Raw genomic sequence first — 20,127 nt, 5'->3', positions numbered from 1 at the left:
GGATCGCTTCTGGATATCTTGTCACAGGACACATTAATGTTAACAAATACTCATTTCCCTTCTTTGCCTTCGGCAGCAGTCCAACCATGTCTATAATCACTTTGCTAAAGGGTTCTCCTCTAACTTCTATAGGTTGTAGGGGGGCTTTCTTGATGACTTAATTCGGTTTTCCAGCTATCTGGCAGGTATGACACTCATGACAGAACCTGCTAACATCTCTGTGAAGTCCAGACCAGAAAAAATATTTCATGATCTTCTCCACAGTCTTCCTGATTCCCATATGTTCAGACTCATGAGCTACTGCTACCACTTGCTTTCTCAGTGGATATGGAATAAAAATTTGATGATATTCGCCCCATACAGCATTTCCTGGTATATCTGTAGGTCTATACTTTCTCATCAGCAAACCTGCCTTCAGATAATAACAGGTAGGAGTTTGTTGCATCTCTTCTCGATCAACAACTCTGAAGAACAAATCAGTTAACAATGCATCCTTCTTCTGCAAGTCCATTAGCTTCTCTCTTGTCACTTGACCAACTTCAAGGGTTGAATTCTCAATATCTGCTAACTCAGCTACTGTAGTTTCACTACTGTCTTCAGTAACACTTTGACTACTCGGAGTCTCTTCAGGAACATCAGGTTCTTCTTCTTCGTCGTCGTCATCTTCTTCATCTTCTTGGGAAATCTCTTCTTGGTTAGTACTATGGGAAAAATCACTTCCCTGGAACAATTCTTCTAAGCACAAAGATCCTTCACTTGCAGTCGTAGTCCTCTTCATACTTCTGGTAGTTACACAACTAGGAAACAGGTGGGGGTTATTCTTCTCCAACTCTACTGTAGGACTAATCCTCAATGGTTTTTCTGTCACTACAGGACAAGGAATAAGTGGCACACCACCAACTTCATTCCCCAACAGAACATGTACAGCTTTCACAGCCAGTGAGTCTTTTACAACAAAATCAACATTCCCTGTCACCAATTCACATGACAGGTGTAAGCGGCATATAGGGGTTACTTCCTCTCCTCCTATACCCTTCAAAATAACTGAATCTCCTGTGAGACTCTTCTCCAATTGAGGGTGAGAACCATGTACTACCACACTATGGTTACTCCCTGTATCACGTAATATCTTGACTGGTACCTGCACACTTCCTCCTTGAGTTGACAGCATACCCTCATAGATATATGGCTTAAAAGCCTCCACACTGCTAAGCCACTTACTGCTTGAGGTAACATTTCCACACTGGATTGCCCTAAACATTCAAGCTTGTTTAGTTTCATTCTTCTCTGGAGTCTGATTCTTTCCCACACTGCTCTTCGTAGTTTGTTTCACCTGGTCACCTTTCACAACTTGACCAACTGGCTTTGACAGCTGTTGATTCCGGTAACACTCTTGACTGAAGTGTCCTACTCTTCCACACTTGAAACAGACAACATTAGGTTTCTGTAACTGACTTGAATGCAAATGAAAACACAGAAAAATGTGGAAAATACCAAAATTGAAAAAAGTATTAATCACACAGAATATAAAATAAAAAGACACACTTCATAACGAAAATGGATAAATACACCAAAAATAAACACTTCAATAAGAAAATGGATAAATGCACTTCAAATGAAACAAACACAATACACAAAAATTTGCAATGTGTAAAAATGTGAATCTTTTCACTCAAACCATTGTAACTATTAGTTATTAGTTCTCTAAATCATCGTAACCAATAGTTATTAGTTTCTTACCAAACCATCATAACCATTAGATATTAGTTGCAACTATTAAAAATATAACACACTTTACCTTCTTGGTATACCAATTTTCTTTCTTTGCTGCAGCTTGTTTCACACTCACAAAAACAGGCGCCGTTACACACAATGTTTGTTCAGACGCCACAAAAACACTAAATAATACTAAATAAGCTCTAAGAAATATCAAATCTGAAATCTACAAGTTACGAGTGACCATTTTACGTTACATTGATATCAATTATGGTGAGGCAGAGAGAGAGAGAGAGAGAGAGAGAGAGAGAGAGAGAGAGAGAGAGAGAGAGAGAGATGTCTGAACGGAACACGGTTCTAAGATGCAATGAAAATTCTCTTCCTTACGAAAGCTGGCCAGTGGAGATGACAGAAAACGTTTTGGGACACATTTCTTTCCAGAAGCTTCTAATGTGACGCAACTTTACTGAAAAAACTGTGAAATCTGCATGTGGCATTTGGCAAAGATATACGCGTATGAGACCAGTTAGTTTGACAAAGACACGTATTCGATTGAAACAGACTCAAGGAAAAGTCCCTATCAGACGTGATTACAGAATTCCCAAAACACAGCGAAGACCTCGATGTCTCTAATCAAACGTGTTGACAAGTTTTGAAAAACAACTCTGGCTTCGAACGGACAATTATGTTATGCGAAATCTGAACACACATTTAAAACATCCTTATTCTAAGCTAGCTAGGAATCTGAAAAAATGTTGCCAAACTCTACATAACATTTTATACAGTCTAAGAGGGGATATATGAGTCTTGAAAGTAGCAATATATAATATATATATATATAATATTATATATCATAATATAATAATATATATTATTATATATATGTATAGTATATATATATATATATATATATAGTATATATATGTATATATATATATATTATAAGGATTGATATATATATATCTATATATATATTATATATATATATATATATATATATATCTATATATATATATATATATATATATACTATATATATATAGTAACATATATCTACATATATCTATATCTCTATTCTATATATATATACAAAATATATATATATATATATATATATGATATATATATATATATTATATATATTGCAACGTTTATTGATCTCCCCAGCATTTAGTTAAATATTTTGATTGCTAGAGAAGCAGCCATATTCACCCAAATATCAGCTGATTTCAGGCGGGAAACCAAAGCATCCCATCCAGAGATAGGAATTTCCTGCTAGAGAAGGGGAATAAAGACACTTGTCAGCTTTAGGGACGTATCCCAAAGGGAAGGATGTAGGTAGCCTGGTACTTATTAGGCCTACGTCTTAAGCTCTTTATCCTGTGAACCCTCTGCTGGCTGTATGTTCTGTTTCCAGGATTGCCCTGCTCTTGGGGGGTTAAGCTGACCCCAACACCCAGGAAACACACCTGCTTTCATCCTCAGTCAGCTCCAGTCGTGACCTCGGACGGATGTCCAGCCAGCCAGCCTTCCATTTTTAGGCCTATCCATGGCGTTACTGGCGCGCCCAGAGCCCCAGACCTCAGACAAAGCCAACGCCACATTTCTACAAAGGTCCACTGATCATGGCATCCAGATTCCCTGAGTCACGTGTCCAAGTCTTCGCCCCGCAAGTGTTGCATTACCGCAAGATTTCGAAAACCAGCTTTTACGTGAATCTCATTTTGAGCCAACTATCATCCCCTTGAGAGATATTATTAGTCCACTTGTGGACCAGTTGCATTTACTTTCCCAGGCTGTTAAGTAGCCTCTTGTAAATAAATAGATGTAAAGTAATTAGCTGAGTTTTCTGGCGACCTTTTCCTCTAGAGTAAATTAACCTTGTAAATCCTTTTACGGTAAGTCAAGTAATTTATTCTGCTTTTTCCCTCAACTATTTCCGTTTATGTATTTGAACCCCTTAAGGCCGAGGCTCATACGTAACAATGGCGCACCTCACCGAGATTCGAACATAGCGTGCTTAAAAAGCTTGTAAATCATGTTATCCCTTGTAAAACATAAAATGTAAATGTTTTTACAAAGCGCAAATCAAAGCACACTTGCAGCGGAAGACACACACTGACTCACGGTAAGGTATACCATTCATATAATATGATTATTAATAACCAATGTTAGCTTAAGTTACGTTTAAGTATTTTTATTAGAAGTGGTTTAAAAGAGTGTTAAGTAGAAATATTATTATTGTAACGGCGAAGCGCCAAGCGAATCCTATGATTTTGTATTGTCGTGTATTGTATGAGCTCCCATAAGCACGTGTGCAGATAGATGCCAAAAAGTACTACTTCAACCTAGGAAGTGCTTTGCCAGGGTTTATTGCTGTGTTAGAAAGCCTAGCTAGTTAGGAGTGTTCTACTAATAGTTGCGGCAAAAGAAGTGTACAATTCTTTTGTCTGTGATATGTTAGGGGAATTCATTTTAACTTAGTTTTCATTCCAAGTGTTGGTAACCGCTTAGCCTGCCAACCCTCAGCTTAAGATGAGCGTATGCGCTCTCTCAGGCCTGCCGCCAACCTTTGCTTCACAAAGGGCAGCCATGTTCTTATCCCTTTAAGCATTATCTCAATGATTTAAGCAAAGTAACGTAAGTCTTGAAGTTTTAATTTAAATAATATTAATCTCGGTACTAGTATCTATCGTTCTGCCAGAGAAATTAACGTAATTCGCCTTGAATAAGAAACTAGAATTGCGTGTTGTAAATCGCGTTCACATTTACAGATCAGCTGTTTGAACGACACGCTGTTCACTGTTCTGCTAGCCTCACCACGCGTTTCACCTAGCATCGCTCACCCGCTCGCTTAGCGAAAGTTTCATTTCCTTTCGTACTAAACGTAACCTTTTCCATTTACAAATGTTTGCTAACATTCCATCTTCAAATCCTTACCGTCATTTTCACTTGTCACAGGGACCTAGTAACCTTACGTAAAGTTAACGTAAATCTTCAAAGTACAGTACAATTACAAGAATTATTAACGTAAAACGCATCGTTGTAAATTTCATATGAAAACGCAAATCATTTCATAAGCGCAAGCTGCTACCAGTAGCGTAAACATCATTCATCGCTAGCGTGTTTTTGTTTTCATAAACCTTATCCAAAGCAATTCTTTCATTACACGTTAACGTAAGTAAATCATTTAACACAAGTGCTTCATATTAAAACTAAAAGTATTAGTTCAATTACATACAAGGGAGTTCATCATATATCATTTTCACCCTCTCAGAGAGAGAGAGAGAGAACCTATTATTCCAAAAGCCAAGAGTACTACGTCCATTACCATTACGCACACTTTAACATTATTTTAGTCTCTTGTGTCTTTCATTTGCACTGAGCGTGATACGTACGCGCCTGTGTCCATTGCAGCTTTGCAAGCATTTATTTCATTTACCGAGTACTTCAGCAAAGGACTGAGCATTTCTAAAATTACCATTACCTGTCGTTGCCCGAGTGGTCTTTTCCTTTTCTTTATCCCAAAAGACTTGCGTATACTGCAAGCACAAACCGCAGTGTGCCACCGCAACCTTCATTACTTCCATCATGGAAGTCGTTACCAGTCTAGGACTGGCCACCACCAGTGCACGTCATTTCTTACCATTTTACAGTGCCACTAATTCTTGACACTGTCCATCGACTGGCTGCTGAAGTACTCCCACCTATTACTTTCTCTCCCCCACCATTACACTCTGCCACGAGCAGTGCCATTTCTCTTCAGCATATTTGAGTATACTGCATTTAGTGTCGTCCGACGGGACACACCAGCACGCTACCAGTGCTCAAAGGAATGCCTCCTGAAGTGCCGCTATTCCAGCACTACTAGAGCTGTCCAAGGAACGCCTCCATAAGTGCCATTGCACCTGTACAGCCGTACAGGTAGCCATTCTACCTGCGTGTCCATCCTTACGGAATGCCCAATTCATTAGTGTCCATGTAAAAGGATCAGTGATCCTTCGGAACACTCAACAAGGGAACGCCTCCCGAAGTGCCGCAATACCAGCCCTAAGTGCTGTCCAAGGAACGCCTCCATAAGTGCCATTGCACCTGTACAGACGTACAGGTAGCTCTTTACCTGCGTGTCCGTCCTTACGGAACGCCCAATCCATCAGTGTATCCGCTATCCCGGATCACCCAATCAAGGGAACACCTCTCGAAGTGCCGCAATACCAGCACTACTAGCGCTGTCCAAAAGGAACGCCTCCTGAAGTGCCGTGCACCTGTACAGGACGTACAGGTAGCTATTTACCTGCGTGTCCATCCTACGGAACGCCCATCCATTAGAGTATCCACCATTTCGGATCACTCAACCACGGAACGCCTCCTTAAGCATCCAGCATCTCCCAACTTGGGAACGCCCTTAAGTGTGACGTACACCGCACACTCCATTTGATTGTCTTACCTGATTAGAAGGTGCCATTCCAGAAGTGCCACCCACTTACGGGACACTTCCCAAGTGCCACAGAGCACCCAGTCTTTTCAGACTTTTTCTCTACCACGTCGTAGAACACATTTCCAAGTGAGTGCCACTTTACACAGTAGGCACCCCCATTCCATCCAGTACTGTTCCTGGCCATCATTTTCATCCGAGCCTCCACTGCAACTTAAGGGAAATGTCTTCCCCTGCTTCCCGCGACTTCTTTGCCACAGAGCTAGAGAAGCTCCGAACCCTCATCACTCTGGGCCAGCACTTGACCTGTGGATAATGGTGCAGCAGGATGCCACGCGCCTGCAAGAAAAGGAAGAAAGGGAAAACCAGAGAAAAGCCAGAGAAGCAGAAAGGAAGGCAAGTGAAGAAGAGAGGATGCATGAGCTAGCTCGCAAGGAGAAGGAACTCGAAATCAAGCGGGAGAAGGCCCGTAAGGAGAGTATTTTAGCTCAAGCCACTCTGCCAGCTTCCAGCCCTGCACCCACTGTCTCTCACAGTCCCGCCGTCTCTGGTCAGCCTCTTACCATTTTACAGCCTACCTCCTCCACCTTGGAACAGGTAAGCCCACCAGTTAACCCCGGACTTGTTTCCGAGGGTGATTCAATGGAGGATTCCTTAACTTCCCTACCTTAAATCACTGCCAGAGAGGACTCTTCACCTGTGCCAGAGCACACTGCCAGCCTTGGTGACTCCACAGATTCGCAACCTGTGGGGGCATCTCGGCCTTACCGTCCAGTGCGACAGAAGAGGTTCTGTAACAAGTTCTGCCGAGACTGTGGCCACAAGGGTCCCATGTCTGCCAACTACGGAGGGTGCGCTAATCACAATATTCCCGCCATCGCAATGGCTGTTACCAATCCTTCTTTACTAGGACCCCCGGCTAAGGGCCCTATAACTGTCGCACCCCTCCAAAGCCATTATCCGCCAAGCCACGTCAGAGCCTACAACGACTCTGGCGCTCAAATCTCCCTGATACGGGAAGACTGAATCCCCTGAGGGGCTAACGTCGATAGACGCCAATTAATCACCATTGAAGGTATCAACCATATCAAGCTGATCCTTCCGACCATACAATTGAGAGTCACCAGACCTCACTTCTCCAAAGTATGTACTCTTGCAGTTGCAAGCTACATTCCAGGAGGTTATGACCTCCTCCTAGGGCAAGACATGAAGTCTCCCTCGCATTTCAAAAACCCTAGGGGTCCTAACCCCACGACTACTCACTCCAAAGCAAGAAGTCATCGAAATTCTACTTCCTCCAGGAAGTACGTCCACCAACAGTCTCCCCCGTTACCAAGGAGGGAGATTGATCATTCACAGTTCCGTTGCAAAACCTGCAACGTACTAGGGCACTCCACAAATTGGCCTAGGTGCCCTAGCAGACTATCAGCAGCGGGCACTGTCCATGCTCCACAAGGCTTAGCCTTCAACAAGAGACAGGAGCCTCTGTCTCCCATTTCCAAGGGCACGCTGAGAGGTATTGCACCTCCGGTACCCGCCACAGGTCCAGTCGACCTCAACTCTCTGCCAGTGCTACTTGGCAGCACTGAGCAGTGCCAAGCTCCGTCCAGCCTGGACGTAGAGCCACCAAAGAACTTGACCTCTGCGCCTGGCCCCCGAGCTAGCGCCGGGGCCTAACCTTATCAAGGATCCTCCTACAGGAGATCCTCCAACAGGCATGGAGCTTACCGCAGCCCATTGCCAATCCCAAGTCCATGAGTCTTCTTCACCCTCACCACTGTCGCCCGAGGATGAACCTCTGGCAGACCTCACATTCTCACCTCCTCTGGAGGACCAGGAACTGCCCGACCAGGAGTCAGCCTGGAGTCTTACCCTTACGACGGCTGTCGCAGCAGCCGAAGTTAGGGCCTCCCCTGCAGTAAGTTCCACCTCTACGATGGTTGCTGCAGATACCGAAGTAGGGTGTTCTCCTGCAATCCCTCAGGCTACCACTGCCTCTGCTCCTGACGGCGTTTCTGGCCTTACCCCAGAGTCGGTGCCTCCATCTACTCCTAGGACTGGTATAGCCAGGTCCTGGAGGAATAAGAAGAAGAAAAAGAAGGGACGTCATTAACAAACTAACCAAAGAGCCACCTGCTCTCCTTGACACATGTGCCCGAGGTACAGTGTCACATTCATTTGCAGAGTGATCCTGGCACCTACCCAGAGAAGGTAGCCAGCCTGATCTCTGCCAGTAAAACTAACCCTCTAACCCCTAGAAATGGTAATACTAACCCTCACTTAAATATAATTACCTCATTACATTTCCATCCTGGTACTCTAATCACTCATCATCCTCACGCATCATTACCTCACATCATGTATTTTAACAATTCAGTCGATGAACCGCTGCTGTGCATACCACACTCTGGAATGATTGCGTCTCTAATTAACTGTAATGAGTAGGTTAGGCTAATGATTTAGTACCAGGGCATTAGGGTAGTAGCAAGTAGAGTTTTCAAGTAACCTTACATAGGGGTAGAGTAGACTGTCGTCACAGACAACCAGTAGTTCTCACTTAGGCTAGACTACATTAACCCAATAAGTTAGTACACTTAGCATCTCCACCTATAAGTTAGGTAGGCCACTGTAGTTAGCTGTATCGCTGCTCTAAAAACTTCAGTTAGAGTAGGAGAACTGGGGTAGTCGAGACGATCAAACTTATTTAAGCCAAGGCCTTCACGCCCGAAAGGGAGTGAATGCCTTCTTAACAGGGGGAGCTGCTACGTTTATTGATCTCCTCGTCTACCCAGCATTTAGTAAATATTTTAATTGCTAGAGAAGCAGCCATATTCACCCAAATATCAGCTGATTTCAGGCGGGAAACCAAAGCATCCCATCCAGAGATAGGAATTTCCTGCTAGAGAAGGGGAATATAGACTCTTGTCAGCTTTAGGGACGTATCCCAAAGGGAAGGATGTAGGTAGCCTGGTACTTATTAGGCCTACGTCTTAAGCGCTTTTTCCTGTGAACCCTCTGCTGGCTGTATGTTCTGTTTCCAGGATTGCCCTGCTCTTGGAGGGTTAAGCTGACCTCAACACCCAGGAAACACACCTGCCTTCGTCCTCAGTCAGCTCCAGTCGTGACCTCGGACGGGTGTCCAGCCAGCCAGCCTTCCATTTTAAGGCCTATCCATGGTGTTACTGGCACGCCCAGAGCCCCAGACCTCAGACAAAGCCAACGCCACATTTCTACAAAGGTCCACTGATCATGGCATCCAGATTCCCTGAGTCACGTGTCCAAGTCTTCGCCCCGCAAGTGTTGCATTACCGCAAGAGTTTCGAAAACCAGCTTTTACGTGATCTTCATTTTGAGCCAACTATCATCCCCTTGAGAGATATTAGTCCACGTGTGACCAGTTGCATTTACTTTCCCACTGTTAAGCAGCCTCTCGTAAATAAATAGATGTAAAGTATTAGCTGAGTTTTCTGGCGACCTTTTCCTCTAGAGTAAATTAACCCTGTAAATCCTTTTACGGTAAGTCAAGTAATTTATTCTGCTTTTTCCCTCAACTATTTCCGTTTATGTATTTGAACCCCTTAAGGCCGAGGCTCATACGTAACAGTATATATATATATATATATAATATATATATATATATATATATATATATATATATATACATATATATATATAATATATATATATATATATATATATATATATATATATATATATATATATATATATATATATATATATATATATATATATATATATACATATATATATATATATATATATATATATATATATATATATATATATATATATATATATATATATATATATATAATTATAAATTGCTACATTCAAAACGCATATATCCCCTCTTAGACTGTATAAAATGTTATGTAGAGTTTGGCAATATTTTTTCAGATTCCTAGCTAGCTTAGAATAAGGATGTTTTAAATGTGTGTTCAGATTTCGCATAACATAATATAAAAAGAATATATAACGTAGTAAAGAAAAAGAGAGAGAGATTATCTTTGTCCGTTTGAAGCCAGAGTTGTTTTTCAAAACCTGTCAACACGTTTGATTAGAGACATCGAGGTCTTCGCTGTGTTTTGGGAATTCTGTCATCACGTCTGATAGGGACTTTTGCTCGAGTCGGTTTCGATCAAATACGTGTCTTTGTCGAACTGACTGGTCTCATACGCGTATGTTTTTGCCGAATGCCACGTGCAGATTTCACAGTTTTTTCTGTTGTGACTAGCAACCTTATCTCGAGAAACTTGCTGAAAACGAGAAGTATTTCACAGAAAAAAAAAGCATTAGTTTGGCGCTGACCATTTTTGCAAGAGGTTTTTGTTGCATAAATATGGAGACCAGTCAGCAGTTATTGGTTTTGCTAGGGTCAACCCAGATTTAGATACTAGAATAATTATAGCACTGCTTCACTTTCATGGAAATAGTTTTTAGACAAAGGTGATTGTAAATTTTTTTTTTTTTTTTGCTAACGGCGTCAGGTGTCTTAAAATTTGAAAAGTTACTGTCCCTTGGACCTGAGCAAGTATTGCAAGTGGAGAGAGCACATTCCAATCCTCAAAAGTGAAGTTTTTGTTGTAGCACGTCTTTACATATCTCAAAATTTCATAAGAATAATCTTTCTTTTTCAAGGAAGTGTTCGTCAAGACTGCTGGTGGTGCTACTAACTGGTTCCTAAAAGGTTACCGCTGGATATACCCGAGACATATTGCACCAAGATATTATTCTACCTCTTTTTACTTATTTTTTTTAATATATTATATATATATATATATATGTATATATATATATATATATATATATACTATATATATATACATATATATATATGTATGTATATATATATATATATATATATATATATATATATATATTATATATATTGTATATATATATATATATATATATATATATATATATATATATATATATATTATATATATATAATATACACACATATACACGTATATGTGTGTGTGTACGCATGTATGTATATATGTATATGTATACATATATACGGAAATCAAAAGTTTTACAATTTCAAGTTTTCATTTCCAAAGTCACTTTCATTATCCCCTGTCCTTACTGGGAACGGAAATGATTAAATATTTCGTTCTTTTTTTCAGATTCATTACCGTTTGCTTCTCTAATATATATTTTTTAAATAATTGCATGACAATAAAGGTTATCCACTAACAGTTCCCTTAACTATCATTTGCATGAGTGCATGCAAGATGGTATAACAGCTAATTTCCTGTATCCAAAGACACAGACACCAGACTGTATTCCTTTAACCGGAGAATCAGCTGTTTTCTACGAAACGTCATGATCAGAATATAATGAATGTACAAACTTCAATTAGTAGAGGGGGGGTAAACAGAGACAAACGAGAACTTAATTTCTTTCCTATTCAAGTCCAAATGGACTGAACATTTATAGTTCCAGAGTAACACTCAAGGCCATTTGAATGAATTTCAACAAGAAATCTCAACTGTTCCATCCAAGACACAGTAGGGTTACGAGCAGGATAGCCAAATTTGCAGACGACACCAAACTAGGCGTAATTGCAACAGACCCAGAGAACAGTAGAAAATTGAAGAAATGATCTAAAGAAAATAGGAAAATGGTCAAAAAGATGGCAAATCCCTTTTAACGTGGATAAGAGTAAAGTGTTATAAATAGGCGCTCTAAGTTTTTAAGAGGCAGTATTATTACTGCATAAGAGAATCAAGCATCGTTGTTCAAGTGTACTGACCAGCCTGTTTGTTTGTTTGTTTGTTTGTTTTTTTGCCATGGGCATGATAATTGATTTGTCAATATTTACTTGTAAATTTATATATTATATAATCCATCTACGTCATCTATTCAGCTCTACCATATATATATATATATATTATATATATATATATATATATATATATATATATATATATATATATATATATATACATAAAAGGCAGATACAGCTCCTCATACCTTTACCGACCTCTGCTCAGGGACCACCCAATAACCCTTTATGAAACCCATATACAAAGACCGCTGAATAGAGCGAAAGTACGGCGCCCTGAAAAGGAGATCGAAGACCCAGCAGCTGCGAGGGACGCTCTCTTTACTCCAACCGAGGGCTCTCCTCCTCCTACCTCTCTTCGGTAAAGGAACCGATTATTAAATATCCTTCGTTCGGCCTTTGGTCGTTTTCTTGTTGCTCAGGCCGTTGACTTTTGGAGGTCTTATCTCCTGGCGGTTGGGAAATTTTTTGACTTGTCATGACCTATATTTATCATCATTAACATTGCAATACTTTCTTCTGCCATAGTATCTTCGCGTTGTTTGATCACATCGGTATCGATATCATAGTGAAAAACGGTAGTTTTGTTACAGCAGAGGTAAAGAATTTATTTGAATATCTGTTGTCAGGGTCATATTTTTTTATTCTTCATATTGCTCTTCCATTTATTATTATTATTATTCTAATTATTGTTCTTCTTATTCCTCCTCCATTTATTATTATTATTATTATTCTAATTATAGTTGTCCTCTTATACCTCTTCCATTTATTATTATTATTCTAATTATTGTTGTCTTCTTATTCCTCTTCCATTTATTATTATTATTCTAATTATTGTTGTCTTCTTATACCTCTTCCATTTATTATTATTATTCTAATTATTGTTGTCTTCTTATTCCTCCTCCATTTATTATTATTCTTCTAATTATTGTTGTCTTCTTATTCCTCTTCCATTTATTATGATTAGTATTCTAATTATTGTTGTCTTCTTATCCTTCTTCCATTTATTATTATTATTCTAATTATTGTTGTCTTCTTATTCCTCTTCCATTTATTATTATTCTAATTATTGCTGTCTTCTTATCCTTCTTCCATTTATTATGATTATTATTCTAATTATTGTTGTCCTTCTTATTCCTCTTCCATTTATTATGATTATTATTCTAATTATTGTTGTCTTCTTATTCCTCTTCCATTTATCATTATGATTATTCTAATTATTGCTGTCTTCTTATTCCTCTTCCATTTATTATTATGATTATTCTAATTATTGTTGGCTTCTTATCCTTCTTCCATTTCTTATGATTATTATTCTAATTATTGTTGTCTTCTTATTCCTCTTCCATTTATTATGATTATTATCTAATTATTGTTGTCTTCTTATTCCTCTTCCATCTATTATTATTATTATTCCAATCCTTGCTGTCTTCTTATTCCTTTTCCATTTATTATTATTATTATTTTAATCATTATTGCTGTCTTCTTATTCCTTTTCCATTTATTATTATGATTATTCTAATTATTGTTGGCTTCTTATCCTTCTTCCATTTCTTATGATTATTATTCTAATTATTGCTGTCTTCTTATTCCTCTTCCATTTATTATGATTATTATCTAATTATTGTTGTCTTCTTATTCCTCTTCCATCTATTATTATTATTATTCCAATCCTTGCTGTCTTCTTATTCCTTTTCCATTTATTATTATTATTATTTTAATCATTATTGCTGTCTTCTTATTCCTTTTCCATTTATTATTATGATTATTCTAATTATTGTTGGCTTCTTATCCTTCTTCCATTTCTTATGATTATTATTCTAATTATTGCTGTCTTCTTATTCCTCTTCCATTTATTATGATTATTATTCTAATTATTGTTGTCTTCTTATTCCTCTTCCAGCTATTATTATTATTATTCTAATCCTTGCTGTCTTCTTATTCCTCTTCCATTTATTATTATTATTATTTTAATCATTGTTGTCTTCTTATGTCTCTTCCCTTTATTATTATCATCATTCTAATTACTGTTGTCTTCTTATTCCTCTTCCATCTATTATTATTATTATTCTAATTATTGCTAGCTTCTTATTCCTCTTCTATTTATTACTATTATTATTCTAATTACTACTGTCTTCTTATTCCTCTTTCATTTATTATCATCATTACTCTAATTATTGTTGTCTTCTTCTTCCTCCATTTATTATTATCATTATTCTAATTATTATTGTCTTCTTATTCCTCTTTCATTTATTATTATTATTATTCTAATTTTGCTGTCTTCTTATTCCTCTTACATTTATTATTATTATTATCATTATTATTATTATTATTATTATTATTATCATTATTATTATTATTATTATTATTGTTGGCTTCTTATCCTTCTTCCATTTCTTATGATTATCATTCTAATTACTGTTTTCTTCTTATTCCTCTTCCATTTATTATGATTATCATTCTAATTATTGCCGTCTTCTTATTCCTCTTCCATTTATTATTATTATTATTATTCTCATTATTGTTGTCCTTATGTACAGCAACTCCAGTTGGCCCGTCTTGGTCATTCGTTAAGTCGTTACTTCTCCATGATGTTGTTTTAGAGTTAGCTGGCCTTATGCCAGCACGGGCTCTTGCTCGTAGAGTAGCCCGTAATTATAAATAAGACAGGCCATTTATGCATTAAATTTTTCGGGTTTTCGGAAACCAGAAATTGAAAGAGAGAAGAAAAAATAAAAAATGTCTTCCGGATGCAAATCTTCTCGTCGACACAGAATCCGAGACATCAAGAGAGGACCTTCATATCGTCCCGGCCAAAAACATCTGATCTATAAAACTTTGGGAAAACTTCTGCAGAAGTTGGGCGATTTCCCCCCAGAGGAGAATCTGATGGCATTAGCCGAAGATTTACGTCGCCCTCAGATGCACGACGTGAAATCTCGTATTTCATCCAGAGCTTTCGTAGGAAATCTGATCAAATGTTTCTCGCTTTTCTCGAAACTGATGCCGAGGCGCTCATGGAGTTTCGAGTCGTGATTTAGATTTCGTTTTAGATTTCATTTTTTTTTTTTTAGCGAATTGGTTCGATTCTCCTTTGCGAAAGATGCAACTTCTGAATGAAAAGATTGAATGCTGATTTTCAATATTTACTACATACATGGAACCACCCCAATTGCATCAACAGTTTGAATAGTTTTCGCTCATTTGTTTCCTGTCGTTTAACAGTTTTTAAAACAACGGATCTGTTCAAATCTTAAGTTTAAGAAAATGATTAAATTTGATCTTATATGACTCAGTAATTATCGCCGAAAAATCAATCTCTCTTAGTAGGTGTCCTTTTACACCGATATAAGCTCAAGTAAACCTTAAGAAATAAACAGCTTATATCGCTCCAACCACTTCTCAATCCGTTACGTAGTTCTCTAATAATATAGCAGAACCTTCCACCGACGCGACAACCAAAAAGAACCGCCGTTTTCAGTCCCGAAATTAATTTTAGTCGAGTTGCTTAGAATCAGATTTGATATCCCTCTTGATGCTTCGTGATTCTGCAGAATCGGTATCGCCTGATCTTCACTGATAAATAAACACTGCTTACCTGAAGTGTGATAATCCCCCTCACAGGGAAGAGACGCTTAATTCAGATGTTTCCTTATTCTAGTATTTGTTGAAGAAATGCAAATTATGAGGAAAATTGAGAAGACTCTAATAGATCATTTGGGCATATATTACTATTACAATAAAACAATACTGCTCTCTGAGAAGGGTTCTATAAGGATGAGAGAGAGCGAGAGAGAGAGAGAGAGAGAGAGAGAGAGAGAGAGAGAGAGAGAGAGAGAGAGAGAGAGAGAGAGAGACTAACAATATTCATTTTTAAGGAACAGACCAGCAATATTTCTTTTTTTCTGAAATAAACCAAAATTTAGTTTTTCAGATCTCTCTATTTTGCCATGCTCATCGTTCCATTTTGAAAAAGATACTAAGATTTTGTGGAAATGAGAGATTTCGTTTAGGGACTAACTCCTACACTCGTTACTTGAAAAGAGGCGTATATGTAACCGTTTCAATGTCCATCTATACCTTTTTGTCCAATTCTTTTAGCGTAATTAGTTCTCAACTGCTGTTAATTAATATGGATGTCCGAGTATATATTTATTGACTAATGTCGTTTTCATATTTGTTACTGTCGATGTAAATGTCTCTTCTAGACAATCATTTTTTTCTTTCGTAACTTTATTTATCAGTTATTTCTCATATCTGTTTTCTCTTTCTTCACAAATAGACAGGTCTTATATCACGATGTCCTGGCTTTCCGGGGAAAAAACCACTTCCACAGTTATGAATTTGGTGGATGAATTATGCAAAGCTTAGTATGGAGCGGGAAAAAGCTGCTATAAACTGAAAATTGCCCCGGATTCTAATCCGGAGCAATCGAATTTGCTAAGAGATTTCTCACAAAAACCAAGAGAGCAGCTCAGGAGTTAACGTCCCCCTTCAGGGAAGAAAAACTCCAATGATGATTTACTATTTAAAGCCAACGAGAAGCCTGAAACGGAAAAGTAGATTGCTAGTTAAGAAAAGAAGAGGGCAATACGAAGTCCAAAATTGCAGAGTCGAATCTAGTCGAAGGGAGCACGAGAAAATATCTCCAGAATTACCTTGAAGCTCATTTAAATCTGGGTTAAGCTTTACTTTGCGATTCATGAACTGGAGAAATTTCGATTCATGAACTGGAGAAATCCTGAGTTAATTCAGTGCAATAACTCATGTCATAAAAAAGCCAATTTTGAGTTAAAAGTCTACGCTCAACAAAAGCTCTCGCTCTCTCCCTCTGTAATTGTCTGCCTGCCTCTTTCATATAATTATCCGAGTGCCTCATTTCCTCTGACATATTTTGAAATATTCTTCAGCATGTGCTAAAACAGAACGCAGAGAATATTAGAGTAAAAATTATATTTACAAATGGACTCCATCTAATGTTGTATACAAGGCTGCATTACACAGACACACACACACACACCAAAAAAAAAAAAAAAAAAAAACACAAAAGGCGTATCAACTAGACCAAACAGCATAGACTATCAGGGATTGCAAAACAACGGAGCTTAGCTTCACAGACGGAATTATACATCGCGCTGCGATTCACTTCCGCTCTCTCTCTCTCTCTCTCTCTCTCTCTCTCTCTCTCTCTCTCATTCCATAGTTGTAGATATGGAGGACGGTTACGGCAAACGAGCGTTGCCGACAGGGAAAAGTCCGGCGTGCCATCACGGTAATGCCCTAATGTATAAAAAATCTCCTCGAATTATGTATGGAGCCATTTCCATAATACCGCTCTGCTCCCGTCGTAATGAGGCAGACTGGAAGAGATACGAGTTGTATAGGTTGAGTGTTAGATATTCTCTCTCTCTCTCTCTCTCTCTCTCTCTCTCTCTCTCTCTCTCTCGTATGAAAAAGGAACAGCAAATTTTTCCAAAAAAATATATGGAATGTGTGTTTTTTTCTGGGGCCCACAGAAATGTTTACAAAGTTGTAATAAAATGTTCTCGTATCACAAAAATTACCTCAACGGTGTTGTTATTTTTAAGACCCTTAGCTAGTTCAACAGCTGGACTGAATTAGGGCTTGTACTGATGCATATAGTAGTATTTAAATACAAAGGAAAGAAAAGCGTGAATCCTGGCCAGTCTCGTCTTATATGACACCTTCAAGAGGACTGGAGATGTAATCCACTCTTATGACTATCCTGAATATTAGAGGGGGAGATTGATCTCTATATTTAGTAGTGAATATATAACATTTACTTACAACAAACACATGAAAACTTAACTACAGGTGCCAGTAAGAGAAAGCAAGTGCATTGAATGAGTTATTTAACGACGTTAGCGGGCCTTTTAACAATATGATCCTTATCATTAGAAGCTGTCAATTATAACGACAAATTTCTCGAAGTACTATGGAGGAGTTATGGAGTTCCATTTGACAACGTCTGTGTGTGTGCGTGAGAGAGAGAGAGAGAGAGAGAGAGAGAGAGAGAGAGAGAGAGAGAGGGTGTAATTGCTGTATGGATAGTTAATGACTGAATTGGTTGCTGGTGGGTTCTGGGCTGTCTGCTGGTGCTGTTGATTGTTAGAGTTCTGTTTTTAGTGAGTTTTCAGACAGTCTTGGGTGAGAGCCTGTGATAGGTAGTAGTGTTGGAGGAGGTTATTGAAGGCATTGGAAGTCGGTTGAGTTTTGTGTTTTGTTTTGCTGTTGTTTAAATTTTGCTAAGTTTGATATTGGTTGCTTAGGAGTTGTTGTGCTGTGAGGTTTTTGTTGAGTTGTATGTGAGTTCCTGTGTTGTTATGTGTGAGGTTGTGGTTATGTTCCTTGGTTGTTTGCTGTGTTGTTAGATTGCGGTTGTTCCTTGGTTATTTGCTGTGTTGTTAGGTTGTGGTTGTGTTCCTTGTTTGTTGACCTCGACCAGTGGACAGCACAGGATAGCCCGGAGTATCTGGATTGGTGGAGTTGGTAAGTACATGTGTTTGTGTTTTATTTTGTTTTTTTCTTGTTCTGTGTGTAGGTATAGTTCAATTGTCCTGCTGTATTCTGAAGTGTAAAGTAGAAAGTGAGACTGGGGTGAGTTGGGCAGCTAGAGTGATTACTATGAGATTCAGGGCCTCTGTAACACGGTTTTTTCGCAATAACTTTTTATCTATGCATTTCATAAATATAACGCTTATTCAGAATACATATTATATCAACACATAAATTTTGAGTGTATTCTGCACTACGTAGGTTGAATAAATTTGGTACTTATAATGTAAAAGTGACCTTTTTTGAAGACGGGCCAACTTACTCAGAGAAAAGGTTTCGAACGCACTCGTTACGTAACTTATGACAAGCAAAGCAGTACACCTTTATGAACTCTGGAACCTCTCCACTGATAATTGTCATAATGAACAAACCAACAAAATATGTTAATAAATACAAAAACACTTCGATTATTAGTCTAACTCCCAAAATAAGTTTCCAAAGAAATTACAGTCTACTTTATAGGTCACAATCAGATTGACAAGATGTAGGGAATAGTTGGTAATTATCAAAAACATAGTAGACAAGCTTGATTTGATAACTGCTATATATATCCAATGTCAAGCAATTTTTATTTATTGGCTATCTACCTATTTACTGGAAAAAAAAATAGCCGGTACCGTATATTGGCTTTAAACCTTCACAATAATATCGTCAGAATGGTGACTTCATGAGGCTCCACCCACTTTCGCCTCGTTATAATTCAGGATAACACTGAAGGCTATCATGGGCATTGTTGGATTAGAAAATTTAACTTCTGGCTATAAAAACTAATTTCTCGAGTAGTTGTAAGAAGTGCTAAATGTTCCTCAAGGATCCCAGCAGTTGGCCTAAACGTTTAATTCATGGATATTATTGCTATACTGTTGCGGCACTACTGCTACAGTAGTATTACTACGCTGACACTGATACCCTACCCACATCTATGTATCGTTCCGCCATTCATAAAGTCTTTGGGTTTCAGAGCCGATGGAATTTCTGTCTGGTGGATGGGCGGGGCAACATTTAGTCAAAAGGTGTTTGTTTACCTTGCTTACGTAATGAATGTTTTTCGACTCTTGGCTCGTAATCATTGGCCATGGCGTCGGCTAGATCATTTTACCTCTATAAAAATTGAAACTATCGGGTTTAGGTTATTGATAATGCTGACAAAATTTGTGTGTGGTTGTAAAATATACATATGTCAACTTTCAGCTACATCCGATGCTTTGACAAGGAGCAAAGTCCAAAAAACCGTGTTACAGAGACCCTGAATCTCATAGTAGGTTAATGTGGGGGGATTTTGCCAGCTTGTTTTTCAGCTTGTGATCCCGCCACATTATTTTTTGGCCCCCGAACAGGGACTGGTGGTGCGGCAGCTGCAGGGCAATTGGGGTAGTGAGTTGTGTGATTGGTGGAGAAAGTGAGGATGGAAGGGTTGAAGGAGATAGAGAGGCTGAAGGAGGAGCTGAGGTTGGCGAGGGAAGCTAAGGGAAGGTTGGAAGTGGAGAATGAGAGGTTGAGGGTAGAGTGTGAGGAGCAGAAGAGGGAGTTAGAGGAAATGAGAGGAATGCTAAGGAGTGCGAAAGTGGAAATGAAAGAAGAGGTGAAA

At 38.5% G+C, this 20,127-nt stretch overlaps 1 protein-coding gene across 1 annotated transcript in view; it reads right to left on the bottom strand.

Annotated features, from left to right (window-relative positions):
• Positions 1 to 16,825: 16,825 nt before the first annotated feature.
• LOC135225259 (uncharacterized) overlaps positions 16,826 to 20,127 on the bottom strand; it is a 20,428-nt gene continuing 17,126 nt past the window's right edge. The window contains exon 3 of the mRNA XM_064264589.1: positions 16,826 to 16,879. Within this exon, the coding sequence (XP_064120659.1) occupies positions 16,826 to 16,879 (54 nt within the window). The remainder of the gene's footprint in view (positions 16,880 to 20,127) is intronic.

The sequence above is a fragment of the Macrobrachium nipponense genome, chromosome 13 (genome assembly GCF_015104395.2).
Source record: "Macrobrachium nipponense isolate FS-2020 chromosome 13, ASM1510439v2, whole genome shotgun sequence".
In the NCBI taxonomy this organism is placed as follows: Eukaryota; Metazoa; Arthropoda; class Malacostraca; order Decapoda; family Palaemonidae; genus Macrobrachium; species Macrobrachium nipponense.
The sequence above is the reverse complement of the archived record's forward strand: the minus strand, read 5'-3'. Positions and strand labels throughout refer to the sequence as shown.